This window comes from Centruroides vittatus, unplaced genomic scaffold (genome assembly GCF_030686945.1).
Source record: "Centruroides vittatus isolate TY-2023 unplaced genomic scaffold, ASM3068694v2 contig_1112, whole genome shotgun sequence".
Classification (NCBI taxonomy): domain Eukaryota; kingdom Metazoa; phylum Arthropoda; class Arachnida; order Scorpiones; family Buthidae; genus Centruroides; species Centruroides vittatus.
The window spans coordinates 371829-395851 of NW_027120714.1; the positions used below are offsets into that span (position 1 = coordinate 371829).

A 24023-nucleotide genomic window follows, 5' to 3' on the forward strand; every position below is an offset into this window, starting at 1 on the left:
CAACTATACCGCACAAATTAAAAATTCGCATTAAAAAATCGCACAAATAAAAATCGCACATAAAAAGAGCGCATAAAAACAGGTTTGACTGTATTTGTATTCCATTATCTCTGTTTATCTTACAAATTTTACGTCTTAACATTTAATATTTTACTAAATTTAGCAGAGCGTAAATAAAGTTTTCATATTTACAAATATGATTTGAAGAGCTGCTTATTTTAAAAATATTGTTTTGTATGGAATAATTTGAAGAATTGTAGCTGTTTTAATTATAATAATAAATATTAATATTTCAGATTGGCTATGGAAAGCAGAAGAGAAAAATTCTCTATATTGTCAAATATTAAAATTATTTCAAGATAGAAAAAATAGTCTTTATTCCATCCATCAAATTGGTATTATATACATAAAATTATATTTATCCTAACTTTTTAAATGTTATCTTAATAAATTTTTAACTCGAATTTGTAGCTCAGATGGGTGTATCCGAAGGTAAAAATATCGGCGAATGGTTCGGACCAAATACGGTCGCTCACGTCTTAAAGTAAGTAAACAGCAAAATAATATTAAAAAATCCTTTAATTTTATTTATTGCTTCTGTAAATTTGTTGAAATGATTTAGAGATTTCTTTAGAAAAAGTCTAGTTAAAATGGATGTAAAATTGTATATAAAATGGATAGGAATACATTTTCTTACAAAGAACTTTTGCCATCACATTTTTAACCTCTACCTCCCTGTCTTAACGCAGCTTGTGGTAGGTTTATTTATGATAAAAGCATCCACAACCATCACTCAATTTCCTCCCGAAAGTGATTTAGTAGTTTGTCCTCGAGATGTCGCTTTTTCGGTCTTTTCGATATTTTGAAAATGCAGCGTTTTTCATTAAATGATATTGTTGACATGTAAGGACAAATGAAAAACTAACTAAAACTTTTTCATAAAAGTACATCATTGGCATTAAATTGTGACTGGAGGGTCAGCACCTCTTCGATGCCCCGTCAGGAATGACGCCGCCGTGTCCAATTGGCACGGAAGCCGCGACGGCAGTTAGATTATAAAATAGGTCACGCGAGCTGTCGTGTGAATGCACGATCTGATTCGGGATGGAGACCGTGAGTTAACAAGCAGGAAGTGCCGCACATAGACTAGGTTAACTAAACCAGTGATTCTCAAAGTGTGGGTCGCGACCCCCAAGGGGGTCGTAAAATATATTTGAGGGGTCACTGAAAAATTGATGCCAGATCAATTTTTTTACAAATATTTTATAAATTTACTATAAATTCATGTTTAGAAATAATAGAAATAAAAAATATATAAAATAATTTTTATTTAAATATATTGCACATATAAACAATAAAAACAATATAAATATTTAAATACGAGCCTAAATATAATATTCATAAATTTATGCGCTATTAGGGAATCCCCGAGTGCCACTCTCCGCCTAAACTATAATAGAACAGCGTTGTCATTTGGAACGGTGTTCGCTAGCAGCGTTGCGTCTGTAGGCAAGTCAAGCTAGAAATACAGTACAGTAGAGCGTCGTTATCCGAAAATCGATCAACCGAGAGTGTTTCAGTCGGCAAATTCTAATTTTCGCCAATGCTGTGGCGCTGCAATATTTGGCTATGTCTTGGGATGCTCCGATATTACTTTAGTTTATATGCGTTTTTAGCTGGCAGCACTGGCGCGACCATGAGAGGGTACTTAAGGACGCGGCAGTATTTGAATGAGACTTTTTTCCCATCGTGAGTGGTAAGGTTTGCTTGTTTTTCTGAGGACTGTGTTGTGCTGAATCGGAACGTTTTGAGACTAGATCTAACTTCCGAAATATAATGTTTTTTGTTTTTATATTTTTCAATATATTTATTTTGTTTGTGAAAAATAAAGAAATAATTTTTAAAAAAATTTCATTAGCCTTAACATTGAAAAAAATTCAACGCAAAGCGACACGCAACAGAGAGAAATTTCAACATGGAATAGATTAATTACACAAAAGAAATTAACTCCTCCTAAATTTAAATTAACCTCTCCCTCCGATATGTTTTTCTACACATATTCTTTGGGGTCCTTTGAAATTTTTAAGTGCAAAAGGGGGTCGCGGACCAAAACGTTTGAGAAACACTGAACTAAACAATCGTTATTTGTAAAGGAGAATTTTATACATTTTTTATATTGGTAACAAGTTCTAGAGAAGCAAACTAAAAATATGTCTAGAGAATTCCTGGTGTCACGAGAACAAGAGAGAGTTTACATAAGATGCGCGTGGCAGTAAATACCTTATTGAGGATCTTGTAGAGGATCGATTTTGTGAAGGGTCTTGATCTGGGGCGCTCTGGTTGAACGAAAGAAAGGTTGGGATGACAGTTTGGGTATCCAGTAGATAAAATGTTCGTGGGCAGACGTATCCATAAAGGAGTTCAAAACGATGGTCTCTGCTGATATATAAGATGATATATCCAAAAATATCCAAATCTTGAGGCACTTGGGACAGAGATCTGGTGACGATTTTCACTATCGAGGGACTGGCGACGACTGACTCTTCAGCCGTCAATTTTGATATCAGTACGATATCGCCTGGCCAAAAGGTCAGCAGATCACGGGAATGAGTCAATTTTGTCGTCGAGAAAGTGTAAGAGGAGATTCTCTCGGGTAGTAGATGACAACAATTATTGAACAAGTATGATGACATCGACGATCGATTTTTAAGAAAAGTCAGATTATCACAAAATGATGAAAGTAGCTGCACCCCTATTATCCACAGAATTGTGCATGAATTGTCTATGGAAGATTTCCCACAATGGTTCAATTTTGCCAATGAATTTTACATCAATGTTTGAATGAAGTGTTTGAGCAGAGTGTTGTTTATGGATGAGGCATCATTTACCAGAGATGATTTCCTCTTTTGCCATAAAGTCATGTTTAGGCATAACACAATCCCAATGCTAGATTTGTACACACTCACTGTTTACAGTTAACAAATGGGCAAGTATTATTGGTGATCAATGGATTGGGCTTTATCTCCTGCCACCATGTTTGAACAGACAGATTTATGGGATATTTTTTGGAAGAGATTGTTGAGCTGTTGAAAATGTGCCATTTATTGTACTGTATATCACCAAATATGAATGCAACGTAATGGAATGCCAGCACACTTCACTCTCCATGTACTGGAATTTCTGAATCTCATAAATTCTGGACAATAGTTTAGAAGTCCTGTTGAATGGCCAGCTTGCTTCTTGCTTGATGCCTCTTGATTACTTCCTTTGATATATATCTATGAGACACTAGTGGATAACCCAGATTATTTGCTGCATGCAACAGGATCAGGGATATTTGAGAGAGTTTGCAGTTTTATTTGACAATACACTGTCTACATTGAATATGGTGATCTCTAGTTCAAACACTTTTTGTAAGTGCATTTAGTAATCTTTGTTTACTTAATCTTAATTTGTATAAAATTTAATATTTTATTGATACATTGTTCACAGTGTTACTTATATTCAAAGACTTGTACTAACTCAGGATTACTTCTGAGAACATTGGTTCCTAATCAAAATTTGCTCTATTCAGACTTCTCTATGAACTTCTTAAGTTTGTCGGTAACCTTTTGAGTCACCCTGTATAATACCATAATTCAACTTTTTATCTACCATTTACCATTAAAAAGATACAATTTTTATTATTAATTAATTTGAATTTAGCACTTCTGTTTTGTATTGTAATGAATGAAAATGCCTGTCAGATATAGAAGAGCTATAAGTTCTCGGCCTGATCTACTTAAGTAGTATATTCAGCAGACATGGTGATGCAACACAACAGAATAAATCTTTAACAATACCTTTACTGAAAACGAAGAGTAGGTTTCGCACAAGCAAAGTTGCGAAGACAAAATTGGCACACACCACCCAGAAAACCATGACAAATAAATAAAATGAACTGAAGTCAAACAGGCCCAATATCCACCTTTTCTCTTGACTTATCTTCCTCGGATTACCATCTCTTCCCCATTTGAAAAAAACACCAAAAGGAAGACGCAGGCTATGTGGAGGTATGGTTGGAGGACCAAAGTTCTAAACGTTTTAATGAGATAAAAACTTTGGCACATTGCTACAAGAAGTGCATCAAGAGCAGGGAGGAATATGTTGAATAATAATGTGGTTATGTATGTGTGGTGTTTGCTTCAGTGTTAGGCCAAGAATTTAATGACCCGTCTATGTATAATTGGGCTGCAATTTGAAAAAATCTTAGACCTATAAATTCCCACTCTCATTCATCTGTCTCTATCCGAGAATGGAGTTAGACAGACGAAAAGCCAGATAAGACATGGAAAGCTTAGGGGCAGGAGGACCCAATTAAGCATATATGAACTTCCAGTTTGAACCAGAAGTCACGTTATTTCAATTCAAAAATTTTTCCCCGAAAGGACTCGGATAGATGACCAGCACAACTGTATTGCTAACAGGAAAAGTATGAGGTGGAGAGCATATATTATAAATTAAATAAGTTAAAAATAAGAAAAAAATTGCAGGCATTCTGACCATGTCACAATAAATAATATGTATTCAATTACTTGTAATGTAATCTTAGTTCTTTTCTTTATGTTCTTTTCAGCATACAGTTTTTAGGTGATAAGGAAAACAATTTTCAAAAGTTCTCCATAAATTATTCAAATTTGGACTCTTGGAACAAAATCCATTAATTTTATTTGTAATTTTTTGACTGAAGTCGTGAAATAAACAGATTTAATCATAATTTTTATTTGAATTTTGCGATATTCATAGGAAACTGGTTGTTTATGACGACTGGAGTTCTATTAAAATACACGTGGCAATGGATAACGTTGTGATTATTAACGATATCAGTAAGTTTATATTTCTAACAATGCTGTACTTGAGTGAATACAAAACATTTCAAAATTTTATTTTCAATGATTAAATAAGCATTTCTTTCTAATTACATGACTATGTGAGAATTGTTACGTAAAAGCTTTCATATGTAAGTCGTCAGGTATTTTGTAGGGCATTTTATTTTACATCTGTGATTGTCAATAAAATTATACATAATAACAGAAATAAACTATAACAATGATAAACAGTTAGATAAAATTTTGTTAATTGTGTATTTAAACAAGTACAGTAAATCTCTTGATGATAGAATTACTATTAATTGTTTTTCTTAATGTATTCATTCTTTAAATCATTGTTTATTTTTATTTATAATAAAGAAACTCTATGCAAAACCCATCCAAAGATTTCAAATTCGGTTACACAAGACATCAACAAAGGCGTCGTTCGTTCGAGATACACGGGAGGAAGCAACGACGAGAACAAAATTAATTCTGTTCCGTTTAACGATACCAAAACGTACTTAAATAATTCGTCTATGCAAAAGAATTCTATCGTAGAATGGTATCCGTTACTTATGTTCATTCCGTTACGATTGGGCTTGTTTGAAATAAATCCTATATATTTTAACGCACTCAAGGTTAGTAAAGTATTTATAAAGTTATAGCAGTTAAGTAGAAGTTAAAAAATAATTTTCTTTCCTAAATAGTGAGCAAAACATTTCACTATTACTATTAACTAGTTGAGTATTTTGAAAAGTTGCCATAATCAAAGACAAGTGTACGAAAACTACTGATAAGAATCACGTGTCGGAGCAGACAAATTTTATTTTTAATATATAATCGTTCAAGAGCAATATCGTTTGAGCATAGTTAAAGTTTAAAACAGTTACAAATTTTTGGTAAAGTTTGATTTTAAATGTTAGATTTAATATAATAAGAAAATACTTGGCAAAATAATTGAATAAATCAAAATAATTTGACCTATTATTTTAACTAAAATTAAATTTTAAAAGTATTTGTAGCAGTGTTTTAAAAATTTCCTAAACTTATTTTTTTTTTTTAACATTTCAGGCTTCATTCTCAATGAATAATTCTCTGGGTATTATCGGAGGAAGACCAAATCACGCACTCTACTTTATCGGGACCGTCGGTTCGTATTAATGTTATTTTTCTCTAGAGTTTTTGCTAACCATTAAGTGTAGACTTTAATTGCTTTTCCTTTTTCAATTAAAATATTTTATAAATGGATGGAGCTTTGTAAATTTATAATATTCGTTTAGTTTAACTGTGTTTTTCACTGATTACTGTCGATACCTTTTAACGGACTATAAGGAGAGGCAATAATATTGACTACAAAATGAATTTTATAAGAGATGCAATAACAGAAACAGTTTTTTTATATCTATATTTATATATGTTATGGACAAAGTGATTCATCAGGCATTATTCATAATGACCAAAATGGGCGTGCAGTGTGATAAATATTGATTAATTTATCAAATTGACCGGTCGTTACAAATACTGCTATCACCAAAGTCGGGCAGTTGACGAGTGATCATCCGACATACGCTAGCCAGTCGGCACTCAGTCGCATGTGCGTATCGTGTTTAGTACCCAAATTTTAAATTTGATTAAAAAAAACTGCACTTATTTCATTTAGAAACATTTATTTTTTGTGAATTATTTCAAAATACAGTTACTATTAAATGATATTCTTCCAGTAACTTAAAAAGCCAAAAAGGAAGGTTACTTCTCACTTTTTGTATCATTGACAAATATGCTAATTTTGTAAATATTTGATTGTTTTCACCTTTTTCTTCTATTAACTCGTTTAATCGGTTGTTAAAGCGATTATTCATATCACTTAATGGTTCCTCCATGATCATTACTTTTGTCGAAGAAGAAAGATTAACTACTGGTCACATAAATTTAAGATTCGGTACTAAGTGCAATACGCATGCACAACTAAGATGTAAGTTCCGATTGGCTAGCGTATGTCGGATGATCACTCCTCGACGTATTATCATCACTTTGCTCGACTGGGTGGTAGCAGTATTCATAATGACCGGTCAATTTGATAAATTATTGAAATTTACTACGATGCTCGATTTTGTTGGTCATTCATAATGCCCGTATTAATCACTTTGTCCATAACATATGTATGAATACGAAGGAAGCAAAGATATAAACAATGGCTGGCAGGCATTTTATGTACTAGCAGTTGTATTTTTGTGTTCTGACGGGTGCTTGGAATGAATGGATTCGGTCTATTATTTCCAAAGTTTGTTATAATAGGAGGTCGTTAGTATTTTATTTATTTTATCGGTAAAAAATGACATACATTCTACATTTATATTATAATTTCACAATTGTTTTAAATCTGTTCATACATTGACACCTCTTTGCTTTAATGAATGAACCGGTGTAATTTACTACTACAACTATGGTTCCATCGTACAAAGATCAAATAAAATTTATTCTGAAATATTATATATCTGTTGCAGACAATATCAATGTTAAATTTTTAATTTGAGAAGACAGACAACAAGAGAATTTAAACAAAGTCTGAGATTTTTACTCTATTCCTATACAAGAGTTTTCCAAAAAGTAAGGTAACCCATTGTGTTTTTTATTAATAGTGAAAGGAATAAGAGTGTGATCACAACAGATATTTGTGAAGTTGTTTGCTTCTTGCAAGCAAAAGGGGCTTTGCCGAGCAATGTTTGTTGTGAACTAGTCACTACGTATGGCAAAAAAGTCGACAAAAGAAGCATGTGTGTGTTTGGTGCAATGAATTTAAAGCGGACTGTGTTGACATTGGAGACTGATACCATCAATATGCAAAATGTTGTCTTTCTTGAAAACCAGTGAACGAAAATGCTCGAAGAAACGGTAAACTTTCCTAAATCTTATGCTTTTAAAAGAAGTGCTCTTGCTGGATGCCCCAACAATTGTCAGAACAACTATTGAATTCGATATTCAAATATTGGAATGCATAGATATTCTAACATTAAAATGTCAAGTTCTATAGGTTTGTGATATTTGTCTTGAAGCCAGCTTGCGATGAATGTTCTTGGCCTTGATCAATTTCATTAAACTTTCTATAAACTGGAAGATATAAGTAATTGCCAGAAAAGCATAAGACACCACTTGGGGGAATGTGTGTGGAGAATCTGTTGTGACGCAGTGACAAAGATGAAAGTTTTCTTGCTTGTCCAGTCACGGGAGAAACTACGGGTTAAATCACTATACCTTGGAGAGCAAACAAGACTTCACAATCTCTGGTGCATAAAAAAAAATTAAAAACTGTTTCCTCTGTCCAAAATGTCACAGCATACTGTTGACTTCTAATTTGTCCAACATTGCACAATAATAGAAAGAAGTCCAACATTTGACAGAAATGACCAGGACTTCTGAAAAGAGGTGTTATTTTGTTACGTTGTAGTCACCGAGAAACTCTGTCACATCTTCCCCACAATCCAGACTTAGCACCTTTGGATTCCCACTCGGTTTGGCTCCCTTAAGAAAAACTCTTTTCGTAAACATTTTGCAACGGACGAGAAAATTTGTCGGGTGGTTTAATATGAGGTTACCGAGTACGGGCAAGGACTTCTTCAATACCCGTATCAATGAAGTGATTGATTATAAAAATAAATATGCTGACTTCGTAGAGAAGTAGAAAATTGAGACTAAGATGAACTAGTATTAGAAATCCTTGAAAAAATGGTGTGCTATTTTACCTTTTCAGAAAACTCTTGTATTTTCCCATATTAAGTTTTTGATTAAATATATATATTTGACTCTTATTTATTGGCAGCACCAACAAACCAACAATAGCGAGGTTGCGGCTGAAGTTTTCGTCTCTAAAACGTGAACGTCGAGCGCCACTATCTTGTAAGCGGCGCTTGACGTTTGACATTTTAGAGACAAAAACTTCGGCCGCAACCTCGCTAATATTAGATCAGACCTTGTACTTCTGACATGAAATATTGCATTTTGATGAATTGTGTACAAAAGAAAATACTTTTTAAGGCATGTTTCATTCTTCTTCCTTTGACATTTTCTGTAGTGTTTCTGCTTTTCTTGATCAACGGAATAGTCTAATTTCCTTGCTAATTTAACTCTGATGAGAATTGATGTGTTTGGTAAAGGTAATTGTTGCCTATAGTTATGATCTGTAATAAATTATACAAGTGAATGACCAATATTATATGGTTATATCTAAATTAATTAACAGCTCTGGGAACATGCTGCCCGGACCTCCATCCGTACTGACAATACATCTGCATGTTTAGCTAGAGTTGCAAATTTGAGTCCTACTTTGGACCGTTCTTTTTTCCCAGAATATTTGAATTAAAAATTAATTAATTTCTAAGTATAAAGTTTAATTTAATTGTGTGTTAGCAGCCTAACTGTCTACTTCCAACCAAATTGCTCTGTATCTACGAGCGATTATTAAATTAGCCTTAACATAGCCCAATAAATAATGTTTATGCTCTAGGTTGATTGCAAAAAATGATTAGAATAAAATAATAACTGAATAATTATTTTTCCATAACATCTAGTTCACAGAAGGTGCACATAAAAGAGCTTATGTTTAAGTTCCGAATGGATTTAACCACTCGTAAAATGATATCTCCCCGTCAACTAGTTTTTAGACTGCCTTGTATATTTATTAATAAGTAGTCTTCAAATTTGAATGTTTCTGTGTTACTGACAAGTTAATTGCAGGTGTAAAGAATGAATACTTTCTAAAGAATTGAAATTTAAAATCTTTGAAATTATTGTAGGTGAAGAACTAGTATTTCTGGACCCTCACACCACTCAGCCCACAGTCGATCTCGACGAGAGTATGAACGACGAAAGTTATCACTGTGGCTATTCGGGGAGAATGAATTTAAATCAGTTGGATCCTTCTATTAGTTTGGTATAACTCTTAATTAATATTGAAAAAATAAAAATTTCTCGTGAAATGTCTATTAAATCAATAAATTAATTTTCAGTGTTTTTTCTGTAATACGGAAACAGAATTCGACAAATGGTGCAACCAGTCAAAACAGGTAATATGAATAATACTATCTTCGGTTGATAAGGAACGCATTTATAAAACTTTAATCGAATCCGTTTCTATTAGTAAGAGTTTATATTTAACTAATCAAAGTGCGGTAAGACCCGTTAATCTCGAATTCCTCCTTAAGTCGAAATAGATCTCTGGTCCCAGCAAACACCCTCTGTGATAAGTAGAAAAATACATTATAGGTTGTAAGCACGTGCTGATGTCCTATAATGTATGTGTTACCTGTTAAGTTCTGCAAATATTTTTGGTGCATTATCTAGTTAAGTGGGTTTAACACAACTAACAACATAGCTTGTTTCATTTGAAATGGACTATGGTATTGGCTTGCTTATCCAACTGTATCAAAGCTGCACTAGCAGGTTGCCAGTTTAGTAGAAACATCAAAATTTGATGTAATGTATTTTGCAAAATTTAATTTTCGAATAAATTCAATGTAGCATAGAGAAGTAATTTTGTGACTAAATAAATATCACGAATTTAAGTATATCATCATTACAGCCTGATATATATCACAGAGTTACGTCCCTCGTTCTACTTCTATGCCCGAATAGAAATTTTTAATCTACCACCACATGTAAAACTAAATGGTTTTTGGTTCTGGACCTTCAAATTCAAGAGATTTTGCTGTAGTTTCTATAAAAGTTTTGTTCAGTGAAGTAGGAATAAAGTTCTTTGTCAATTAGAAAACTCATTTCATCAAAGAAAGAATAAAACATAGAAAATTCCACCTATTATTAGTTATTGCTTTCCCAACTGTTATATATAACAGACGGAAAGTATGGTGATCTGGCAAAAATGATCCCCCTCTGATTTTTTGGATTTGGGACCTTGAAATGTTGAGAAATGAAGAAAAATTTGGGTTTTTTTCTGTCTTTATGGACATGTGTGTGTACGTGGCACGATGTTGTTCGTCCTGTTTGAAGCTTAATAACTCCCATGCTTTTTGTCGAAAATTTCTGAAATTTTACAGGGAGGTTTGTTTATCGGGGGATTGATGCTATTAAATTTTGGTAGTTAAAGGTCGAGAGGGTGGAGAGATAAAGGAGGTCGTGTTTATCTCCAGTAAGTTTGAGACTTAATGACAATTTTATTCATTATTAGCATTTACAGTTTTTTATAAAACCCATCCTTGCCCTCAAAATTAAGCTTTTTGCCATTTTATAATAATTAAAAATATAAAAAGTTTTTAATAATAAAATATCATAACAGATGGTGCTACACGTGCAGTTTTAAATGTTGCTGGAAAAGTTAAGCAACTCGCCGGATTTTTAAAAAAAATTAGATCCAAATGAAAGTCCTTGTACGGGGACAATTGTTGCTATGACTACCCGAGGAGTGACACCACCACTGTCTGAGCCGTGCATTGTCCATCTCAGTCATCCCTTGGAAATATTGGCATCAATTCTCCAATGGCTGTTGAGAGCTTAGTGGTAGACAACTAGTTCCAACACACCCATTATGACAGACTAAGGTGAAGCAGGAAAGCTTTGGCCAATCTAAATGTTTGCTTTTGGCAGTGACCCATAAGGAAGAAAAGATGTTCTTAAGGTGAGAGAATAGAGACTAACAAACAGTCCTGCTTCTATGTAACCCACCCTAATCATCTGGATGAGTCTGGGTGCAGTGTGGCATTGGAAACTAAGTAGCCCAACTGGCATATTCTTTTTGGGCTAAACTTGTTTCAAAGCCCATCACATATAGGCTCGTAACAGTTAATTTAATCCTAATAAGGTGAGCAGTAAGGCCAGAGACAGATAAACAGGGACTAATTATTTACCTGTAGAGAATATACTGTACAAATAAGTGTGAAGAGCCATGCCGTCTCACAAATGGATTACTACTGATCCTTCACTTGCAAATTTATCACCATTTTGGATTTACTAAACAGTCTGATGGCAGCTCATCTAAAACTGTACAGAAACTAAACTCCACAACATTGTGGTGGAAAGTACTTTTATACTTACCCCACATAAATACCTCAATTCTCAATTCATATTATATCCTGCATTCTGAAGGAACTCCTAGAAAATCTGTCTAACCAAGAAATTGTAGCTGCTTAAAAATCCACATTACAAAAAATGAGAGTATAACTCTTACATGCACCATTCTATTAATCTTTGCTCCATCTCAAATCCTTATTAACATAAAAATTGAATATCAACTGCCCAGTCTGCTCTTATGTTCCAAATTTTATCAGATGTTACAATTGCCAAACATGCTTTACTAAGACAAATTTGTTTAGTAACAAGTGTAAACTGTGGAAAAAGCAATCCATGACCTTTGACTATCTGAAGGATGTAAAGCACTGGTTCCTTCACAACAAATGCATAATGTAATCCTACATGGAACTGCTAGGGTATATGGTACGTAACTGATGAACTTAAAGATTTGATCCAGAAGTATACACTCATTTGTATATGCTTACAGGAAACAAAAGCTGGGTCTTCAGCACATTCAAAAAGACCATAAAACCTCCAGTAATGCTTGTGGTGGGTCACAATTCTAGTCTCCCACTGCATCTCAGTGAGAAAAATTCTATTAACCACAAATTTATGAGCTATAACAGTCCTAGCTATAGCTTGTAAATTGATACAACACACTGTAATAAGATCATACTAGGTTGTAGTCCAAGCTATTATGATCTTATTAGTGTGTTGTATCTATCAACTCATATGACCAAACTGTAGTAGACCTATGTTTTTATCAAATCCTTAAACCTCTGATAATTCTTGGTGATTTCCACAGTCCCAGCCAGGACCGTGGTCAAGCAGCTATCCGAGGAAATATTCTCAAAACATTAACTACTTGCTCAGCTTATAAAACACTGCTACATCCTTACATACAAACCACTGCTACAGATCTCACTTTAGGTACACCACAATAATGACAATTTTCCAGTTATCTTCTATGATATCAAAGATTATCTACTGTGTGTAAAGAGCCCAAAGTTTCACAAACCAGATAGAAATACAATTTCACACAGAGTGCAATCAAATAGTCAATGAAAAAACACAGAGGTTAATGATATTATTGTCCAACAGCACTATATTATTCCAAGTCGCACATCAAACAAATCTTTCCACTATGGGGAAAGTATTGCCACTTGGCAAGCTATGGCATAAGTTCAGATGTCATGCAATAGACAAGAACTATATAAGCTTATGCTCAGATGGTGTATCTGAGATGGACAAAATCTTGGACCCATTTAATAAATACATTGGGCACAAAAAGACCACAATTATGACCAAAAGACAGACCAAAGACAATTATGGAAGGGCATCTGTGCCATAAAGGGATGTCCAACTACCTAACAAGGACTATTGCAGATATATCAAATTGTCTAGGTAACTCAAGTACAATAGTATATATCCCTGCTACCAGACTTTTACAATAGTCCATTCACAACATGGGAATTACAAACATTACAGCAGCTGGTCCAGATACTATTGACCAATTGCTTCAATGAGCTGCACAAGCAAAGTGACAGAATGAACAGGCGGTGCCCAATTTATATGGTACCCAAAAAAACATAAAACCCTATCACCTTTACAGGATGATCTCCAATACCACAGAACAATTTCTACTGTTAGAGACCGATATCCAGGAGGTATTCCTTTGCTGCCGACATCTAGTCGCCATCTTCAATGTCAAAGAGGCATACAATGGAACTTGGCAGCATGATGCACTTGACAACCAGTATGATGGAAGGTTACCTCCTAGGCCAGGGATGGCAAACCTTTTTGAGTCCGCGTGCCATATTGTAAGCATACTTAGCTTTAAAGATGTTAATACGTGCCAAAGTCTTAGACTTTGAATAACGATATTTAAAGAAATTAAATGAGTACGCTTTAATTCAAATAAATGTAAAAAAATCTGATCAGGTGATAAACAGAAAAATGATTGAAAAAGACAGAAATCATATGCAATGTTCCCTCTAATTTTTTTTTGTAGATGAGTGGAACATATACTTCTCCGAGCAAAAAAATTTTTGCTGAGCATATGTATATAAAATCTTACTTTTTCCTATAAAAACTAAAATAATTAATTATAAAATAGAGATTAAAATTCATTTTAAAACATACTTCCATACAAAATATTATCTTTTGTCAATGATTTAATGTATTTAATCGAAATATATGCAGCGATAATCATGTTGCAGAGAGTGAGAAATAAGTAAACAACATTTCAAATCAGCGTGCATGCTCGCCTGCGTGGCACACACATTCTCGTGCGCGGCCACGCAGCTTAGAGGGAACATTGATCATGATACATTACGTGTCAGATGATTTCTCTTACGTGCCACAGGTTTGCCACCTCTGTCCTAGGCCAATAACACTAATCACAAATGTATCAAAGCATTACTATAAATTAATTCGATGCATAATACATTTCCAGGCTGGATTTTATAGTTGACCCGACCTTGATATATTGCACTGTTTCCCTTATCTCCTTAACATTTTTTCTTTCCCTCTCGTGGGCACTAAATTAGTAACTATAGAAAATATTTTATTATTATAAACGGTACTAGGTTTTAATAACATACATAATCAATAACCAAATTCTTTATTGGGCTACTAGCCTCCAGCCAAATTGCTTGAAACAGCAGCTTTTAGAATATTCTGGAAGAAAAGATGGACCCAGAACTGGCTCGAACTGTAACACCCACTTTCCGTACAGACATGTTTTGCCAGTTATATGGACCTCTTTCTGATCTTTGCTTCCAGATTGATAAGTAATTTGGCTAGAGTAGTTTATTAAATTCCTTAACATTAAATAGCGTGATAAAGAATCTGGCCGTTCATTTGATACTTGTACTAGTTTTTGTATGCCTAACACAGGTTAACGTAAAACGATTTCCCGATTGAAATAATCTAATTTTACGATAATTATCAATTAATTTAGTTACTCGTAACCGACCAAGCTCAACCTCTGTTCGAAATTTTTGAAGACAGACCGTTACATATATTTTCTCTCTCCGACAACGAATGCGAAGGCGGAGCAGTTAAAGGTAGGTTTGTATTCAATTAAATAGTGAAAAGTTTTGCTTTTGTAATTAATTTGTCTACTGTATAATTAAATATATTCGTCGTTGAAAAAGAAAACAAATGCAATGTATTCAAACCTTATTAATTGTTTGTTATGCAGCATATTAAGTGTGTTTAGAATGAATAAGAACAGACATAATATGCATCATTAGTATATTTCATGCTAATGGAAATACTACTGTGGAAGTCCACTTGCCATAGACAAGTTTACTTATATGAGACAAGTGGCAAATGAACTTTTTCTTCATCTAACTATGTAAACTGTATACATACATATAACAAATACAAAGGAAATGGAAGAAAAAAGTTTTGATGGTATTACACCAGTATGACAATCAAATGATACAAACTAATGAGCAGTTTATTCCAAATTACTTAATGACCTATATTTGTGTTAAATGTAATAATTAGCGAGGTTGAGGCCAAAGTTTTAAATGCGAAAACGTGTACGTCGGACGTTTGGCGCCGCTTTCCCGTAAGCCTAGAAGTTTGACGATGGTGTTTGGAATGTCAAGCATGATTCCACTGACTTTCCAAATGCCATTGTCAAACTTCTGTGCTTACAGGAAAGTGGCGCCAAATGTCTGACATACATGTTTTCGCATCTAAAACTTCGGCCTCAACCTCACTATTAATTAGTCACATTATAGTCCAATAAGAGTTCGACTGCATTGTTTGGTTTTATACGTAACTGGAAATTGTTAAGATTTAAAGAAAGTAATCTCCAAAGCTTAGTTACTTGTATTATCGGATTTTTTCCTCTAAGTGACGTGTTTATTCACATTTGGGATTCTGTCACAAATTAGTCCATACAGACGTAACAAGTTTTGAACATGCCAGTATTGCCAAGAACATTGGGTCATTGAGATCAAATAAATTAGATTTAATCTTTGCAGTCATTATTACGAAACTGTATACCTATTGATTAATATCATCAAGAATCAGTAACGAAATGGTAGGGGAATTGAAACGTTTGTAAGATAAAATGATGATTTTTTTAAATGTTGGAGATTATTAGATTTTAACTTCTATACATTGTGGGTCTGTGACGTTTTAAAAATGGACGAGATGCACGTCAATATGGAGTTGGATGCGAGATTTAATATGCCGTCGACAAAAGAATCGATTTTGGACTCAAAAAAAACATCGGAAGGGACGGATGTGCCGACGTCGGAGTATCGAAACGCTCCCGTAAGGACGGCAAAGGAACTTATTGCTGCTAAACGGTGTTGTGTTTAATCATTTTTATATAAAAATGAAAACGTGCTCGACGAGACTTTTTCCACACAAGTTCGAATCTTTTAATCTCCAATATTTAATTGAACAAAAAACAATTTTTTAACATTAAGATGCAGCCACAAGTGACAAAAGATACTATTAGAAAAATGATTTTGGTATGTTAATGATTCAGACAAATAATTAGAAAATCTAGAACAAAACATTGCTTCAGATCTAATTAATTGTCCAAATGCTTTTTTAGTAAAATTTAGTAACAACAAAATATCTATTTTTAGAAGAAAGAAAATTCGATCCTTCGGACGAAGAATTCGAGCTGTTATGATAATCTGTCGATAAGACGCGAGCGTACAATGAATTTTAACAAAAGAAAGTATTATCTTAATTCGGAGACCCGTACTTGTACAGAACAAAGTATAAATTTGTGTAATTTCCGTTGACATTTTCCGGAGAAGAATCGCAATTTTTATCGTTTAAGGCCCTTTATTTGAAAATCGACCATTCACGCATTAAATGTATTTATTAAATGTGTAAATTAATTTTGTTAAATTTGTAAAAATCTATTTTATCATTTATAATTTTGTAAATCCCGAAAAAATTCTACATCGAGCTTTGTACACAGAGAATATATTATATTAAAATTCAGTTTTTATAACTTGTATATAATTGCTTAATGATTCTATTAAATGTATTAAAACTTCTTTATTCTCAGATTTATTACTATGTTTCTGATTAAAAATTTGTAGCAAAATAACTATAGTTATCCCTTTACAACTTTACAAATGCTTTCGCATGTGGATCGACACTTACGGGTATGTTTGTTTAGAACGGAACCGAAAGTACGGTACGTATAATAGCTTTTGTAAATAATTCGAGACCCGTCAAAGGCGAGGGGCGCATAATGCCGATTATATAACGTTACGTTCATTTATTTTTCCATTTAAGAATACAAAAGTTGTTTTTGGATAAGGTATAGCTAAGTAGACTGAACTTTACTAAAATGTCTATAAATTGTAGATCTATTTATAAACAAGAATTCAGATTGTTTTGTATTATAGGTCAAAATTATAAGATCGTATAAACTAACACCTTATTAGTGACGATAGTGTTTAATAGAGTAATATTTTAATCTCGACGATCTATTTCCTCTTTACGCCGCATCCTTTTTTCGGTCCGTGCTTCCAAAGAATCGAGTAGAAATTAGGTTAGACTATTTCTTATTATGTATACATACATAGATGAACTAACGAGAAAGTATGTAATTGTTAAAACAAATTTTACAATATTTATTTACCCAGATCTGTATAATAATGCTCCAAATGCAGTCATTCCCAACATTATTTTCTCCCCTATTCTTAATTTTCTCAAACGTCGCATTTATGCACAGTTTAGACGTGGAAGTAGTGTGACTCGCCGAGGTTTCCTAGACCCCACCAATGTCGGCTACTTTGTTTTTGAATTCTCATAGGACATATTTGGTGCTTATATGGTAGACAGTACACATCCATTTGACAATTCAATGGCAGTAATAAATATTTACAGACAGAACGTTTATTACAAGAGTACAGAGAATCATAAACTACAATAGTTTCGTACGAAGACACACAAGACTTGACTTTCATTTAACAGACGTTTGAGATAAGTAGTATATACAAAAATTAAGTTTTACATTTTATTGCAAGAATAAATATAATCCTTACTGTAAATTTGTTTCTTGTACCATACAATATAATAATAGCGAAGCTCTGTCGGTAATTTTTGGCAGGTGACACCATGCGAGTGTGCAAAATGTCATTTTGTCTTCGTTTTCTAAATGGCCAAAGTTATTTACTATGGCTTTATTTGCAGATAACTGTTTGCAATACATTTTCAGTATCTCGTTCACAGTGTCGTCTGGAATTTATAAAATTAAAAAATTCTTTTCTTTCGGAAACAATACTTAAAAAAGTTATTGTTCTTATTAGATACAACTAAAATTTATCATTTATAGTCAGGATTTACAAAAATTGAATCTTGCTAAATAATATTATTCTGTTTTGCCAGATCGACGACTTGTCTCTGATCCACATATGTTCATCCCGTGTCTCTAAATCGGTGGTCTACAAATGGGTCTTTGCATCCCTGGAGATGCAAGATAATTTGTGAGGGTACACTCAAACCTATCTGAGACTACTCACAATTCAGAACCAGATTTGTAAACTGTGGTTATTCAAAATATCCAGTTGCACTACTTGCATTAAAATATTTTCATATTCCTATTCCTTTATTTGAGATGATTTATAACTTATGTTGGACTAATGAAACTACTTATATGTATTTATGAACAAAAATATATGTGTTTTATTTGGAGATGTTTGCATCCTATATATTCTAACCTGTTTTGATTTCAAATTGCATCATAGAATACTTTTATTCTAAAATTAGAATCTCATATCATTGACTCAACACCAGAACGTATTAACCAAAATGCTCTAACCTGTTACCGGTGTGCACTCTCTAGACGACCATCAACACAAAATCAACGGAAATCGTTCATTACTAACGTTTTCGAACCGAAATACTGGTTCTTCATCAGGTAAATTCAAGGTTCTTCGAACGACAGTCCAGAGGTTTGAATTTACCTGATGAAGAACCAGTATTTTGGTTCAAAAACGTTAGTAACGAACGATTTCCGTTGATTTTGTGTTGATGGTTGTCTAGAGTGCACACCGGTAACAGGTTAGAGCGTTTTGATTAGAATCTCAGTTTAAATTGTATTCTGTAACATTTAACCCAAAGAGGGCTTATCAAGTAAGCCAAAAACATTTGTTCTATTAAAATTTGTGTGCCAGAAGAGTGTGAGAAGTGTCTCTTAGTTTCTTTATTCTTCATATTTGTAATTCGTGTACAAATAATTTACAACCAATGCTAATTCATTACTTTACGTCACTGTTTCTCTATTTCAATATGTGGATCCCTAAAAATTTATAAACCTATCAGGAAACTCCTACTTGTCCATATCTATCCCTATTGAGCTACAATTTCTGCTATCTTAATATAAAAAATATTGGGTCTACTGGAAAGTTCTGTCCATTCCGGTTTCAACAAGTATGCGCATATACGGCTCTCTCTTTTTATCACCGAATGTATACATACTGACCTAGCAAATTAACTAAAATGAAGATGATTTGTGTTAGTATTAAGTGAGATGCGATCGTGTACCCATGGCTACTGATAAAGTTTATTTACGCCACTGTATTTTGTACAAATTCCAACAAGGAAGAAATGCTACAGAAGCATGTAGAAATTTATTGAAAGTGTTTGGTGAAGGTACAGTTTCTGACAGAACATGCAGAAGATGGTTCGAAAAATTTCAAATACAGTGGACCCAATATAACGCGCATGTCGGGCAGGAAACAACACCCGTGTTATACCGAGCAGCATGGTGTAATGCGGTTCACCTCTTTACTTTAGCAATAATGTCAAGCTTTTCTTTTACTCAACAAGCATAGAATAATTAAACACTGTTCAAAATACATGCAGGAACTCAATACATACACAATTACTCAATACGTAGTAACAATAAAATGCACTACTCACTAACACCGCATGGACCTGTATAAACGTGTTTGAGCTCATCGTGCCATGAACATCGCCCGCGCTTTGAGTGCACGGTATAGTGAGCAGCGCTGTAACGAAGGTCCACTGTAGGTGATTTCAATCTTTCTGATAAGCCACGCTCTGGGTGACCATCTTTGATCAACGATGATACTGTCAAGATCATGTTAGAGCAAAATCCTTTTTTGACAACATCAGAGATTGCAGAAAGGCTTGATTCAGCTCAACAAACCATTTCGGACAATATTCAGAAACTAGGATTGGTGTGGAAATATTTGAGATGGGTGCCACACGAATTAAGTGAGAAGAATTTGAATGATCGAGTCATCATATGCACATCTCTGCTTGCACGGAACAAAATCGAACCCTTCTTGGACCAGATGATAACTGGGGACGAAAAGTGGATTACCTATGAAAACATCGTAAGGAAAAGGGCATATTGTGAATCTGGAAAACCTGCCCCTTCCACCTCTAAACCGAAGTTCAGCCCGAGTAAGAGAATGTTGTGTATATGGTACATTCGAGGACCAATACATTTTGAGCCATTGAAACCAAATGAAAAGCTAAATTCAGAGAGGTACTGTCAGTAATTGGATAATTTAAAAACAGCACTCCAAGAAAAGAGGCCAGCGATGTTCAATAGGAAGGACATCCTATTGCTTCATGATAATGCCAGGCCACATACTTTGGGGACTTGTCAGAAACTCACAGAGCTAGGCTGGGAAATTCTAGTCGCATCCACCACACTCCCCGAACCTAGCACCCTCCAATTATCACTTGTTTCTGTCCTTACAAAATTTTTTGCAGGGCAAAAGATTCAAAAACAAAGAAGATATCAGACAAGCACTGGTTCAATTTTTTGTCTTTAGGGATAAGGCATTTTTTAATAATGGGATATACAAATTGCCATAACGCTGGCAAGAAATCATAAACAATGATGGAAATTATATTATTCAATAAAGTTTATTCGAGGTATGAAAAATTTATTGTTTTGTTTTATTCCAAAAACGGACAGAACTTTCCTGTAGACCTAATATTTTGTTAGTAGTTAAAAGGTGTAAAAATTCAAGTACTGCTCCAATAAAAATCTCAATTATTGAAATTCACAGGCAAAGAGAATCATATAAATTGTGTGTTTATGTGGAAGAAATTATTACAAATTTACTATCGATCATATTTACACAAAAATTACATGCAAAACTGTACAATTGCAAAATGAAGTCAATAATTTAAACGTAATATCCGACGTATAATTTTATGTAAATTTAACTTAATAAAGCCAACCGTTTCGCCTTTAATCACTAAATAGCGACGATACGCACTTAATAATTCGGGGCAAACAATCTAATTTAGATTAAACTTACGAAATTTTTGTGCCGACCACGTTTGGAATACCGCCTCTTCGGAATCTCCACGAAAGCTTAATTCGGAAATGGCCTTGAAACAATCGGTTATTTTTTCCATCTTGCAATAGATATTGTCCTGCATTTCGAAAGAAATAAATAAAGGTTCTTAGAATATATTATTTCTTTATTGAAGACAACAACATTATGATGATACTATATTTAAATTCAAAAGAAAAAAACACATATATGGACCACACTCGTTAGCATTGAAAGTCTTTTACTGTTAAAACATTATTATGTTTTAATAAATACAGTAAATCAAACATATTGTTTTACAATAAACGAGTTGAAAGTAAAAAAATTAATTGCAAAATTATTATCTTCAAACCTATACTGTTTGATCGTCTTTCTCGTTCCTTTGTCTGTGCCGCCTAACCTATGGTAGGATTGGTCGACACAAACAAAGGAATGGGAACAATGCAAAAAACATAACCGATTGCTAAAATTCACGGAAGCCCAGATTTAATACAAACACATTTAAATTAGATCTAGGCTCTTGTCACAATAATAGGGCAATATATTAGGGTAGGTATGGCAAACCTTTTTGTGTTCACGTGCCATATTGTCAGCATACTTAGCTTTAAAGATGTTTACGCGTGCCAAAGTTTCAGACTTCAAATAACGATATTTAAAGAAATTAAACGAATATGCTTTAATTAGAATAAATGTAAAAAAAGCTGATTGAAAAAAGGATGATCAGATGATAAACCAAAAGGATGATTGAAAAAGAGAGAAATTGAATGATACATTACGTGCCAGATGATTTCTCCTTACGTGCGACTTTGGGCACGCATGCCATAGGTTCGCCACCCCTGTATTAGGGTATGGTCATCTTGTCAATATCCATAAATGATTGTGTCAATTTATCATATATATCAAATGCAAAAAGTATACAGTTTAATCTTCCAATATGAATTATCTGAATGGATTCCACTAACGGCACTCCCATTTTGTCCGAAAAGACAGTTGCCACGACCTTTCCGGCAGACAAAGTTTGCCCATACTTCTTTGGTTTTTCGGTGAATGAGTATTGCTCTATGCCATTCATTCATTGATTTTTTGTCTCTGTGTTTATGTACAAGACCCAAGTTTCATCACCCACAATCTGATCCACAAAAGCATCAAATTCTCTGGCATGATGCTCACGAAAAGTCGGCATGGGTCGCCCTAGCTGCCGTTCCTCATGTTCTTCCAAAAGCAGTTTAGGCACTCACCTGGCGCACAACTTCTGGTAGGTTAAGTAGATCACTTCATGGAGAACTGTGCAAGAGATTTGAGAAAACAACCAGAAACCTCTGAAATGGTGAATTGGCACTTCTCTTGAACCTTTTTGTCAATCTTCTCAACCAACTCATCTGTTACCACAGTCAGCTGACCACTTCTCTCTTCATTATGGATGTTGCTCTGGCTATTTTTGAACATATGTCACCATTGACTCACACTACCTTCACTCATTATATTCTCCCCATAAACTTCACAAAGCTGAAAGTGGATTTCGACCACTTCACAGTTTTTGGCCAAGACAAATCTTACAACTGAATATATTTCACAGTTGGCAAGATTCTCAATTACAGCATACATTTTGAACAGCCATTTTTGGGCAAGTAACAGTGACACAAACTTTACTCTATTGGTGCTAGATACCCACAGAATTACACTAAATTCCCATGCAAAAGTGATACTGTTAATACACAAATGACAGCGTTCCTTCAATTGCTACATGACAACAGATGTTTCTTTCTGGATAGCCCTTGTAAATTAGAGATGCTCTTTTAAATGATGTGTATATTCAATTTTTTATACATCTTGTACTTTTTTAAATAAATTTTTGTCATTGCTAGCATCACTTTTGGATATTCTATTTTTAAAAACACAGATTATATTACGAAAGATTAGAGCCACTATAAAATTTAATAAATTCTTTCTCTTCCCTTTGTCCAGATAAACAGCATAAAAGAGCTCTGTACTTTTTAAAAAGCTATCTATAAATCTATAATTTACGTACAGCTTCGGTGGAAACTGTGGACGTTCCGTAACTACTGTCGGCATGTCTGAATTACGATCAAACTATTTTTATTTTGACATTCGCAAATAGAAATAAAAAATAACTTACAATTATCATTATAGAAACCCACAGCAATTGTCGTCGTCGGATAAGTCTTTACGATAACGATTATAGGTTATTTCAAGAGTTAACAAAAGAAAGGAAAGATAAAAAAGAGAAACTGATCCAAGCTGAGAAGGAAAAGAAACATGGAAGCAAAAGGATAATCAAGGAGAAAGAATTCAGTTTACAGAATTTTAATAAGAAATTACCATTTTATCAACGATTTCTTGTAACTGAAGAAAAGAATCTTGAATTTTTTAATGTAAATTTTAATCCATCACTTTCCTTTTCTTTCCTGAAATACAAGTTAAAAATCTATGAAACTTTCGTTAATTGAAATTACAGTCGACTCCACATAAGTCGACACTCGTCGGTGACATAGTCAGTTTTTTGTGGTCCCGGCCGACTTACACAGGCATTAATGTTATTAACCTTAAAAAACTCTGTTTACTCGACATTGTTTAACTCGTCACCACTGGATAAATCAACATAGAAAAAGTATGTTGATTTATCCAGTGGTGACGAGTTAAACGATGTCGAATAAACAGTTTTTTAACATTAATGACATTATTGCCTGTGTAAGTTGGCCGCAGAAAATTGACTAATTAACCTACGGTGTCGAGTTATCCGGGTGTCGACTTACGCAGAGTCGACTGTATTTATATTTTATCTAAAGATCATTGTCAAATAAACTGTAATTAATTG

The 24023-nt window shown here is 33.8% G+C and overlaps 1 protein-coding gene across 3 annotated transcripts in view; it reads left to right on the plus strand.

The window, feature by feature from the left end:
- LOC136976584 (cysteine protease ATG4B-like) overlaps positions 1-16874 on the plus strand; it is a 30610-nt gene extending 13736 nt beyond the window's left edge. For all 3 annotated transcript variants that reach the window (XM_067271927.1, XM_067271915.1, XM_067271921.1), the window contains 9 exons: positions 297-395; positions 472-544; positions 4786-4865; positions 5229-5488; positions 5922-6000; positions 9641-9777; positions 9854-9910; positions 14830-14935; positions 16487-16874. In XM_067271927.1, the coding sequence (XP_067128028.1) occupies positions 297-395; positions 472-544; positions 4786-4865; positions 5229-5488; positions 5922-6000; positions 9641-9777; positions 9854-9910; positions 14830-14935; positions 16487-16533 (938 nt within the window). In that variant the 3' untranslated portion in view covers positions 16534-16874. The remainder of the gene's footprint in view (positions 1-296; positions 396-471; positions 545-4785; positions 4866-5228; positions 5489-5921; positions 6001-9640; positions 9778-9853; positions 9911-14829; positions 14936-16486) is intronic.
- Positions 16875-24023: the final 7149 nt, after the last annotated feature.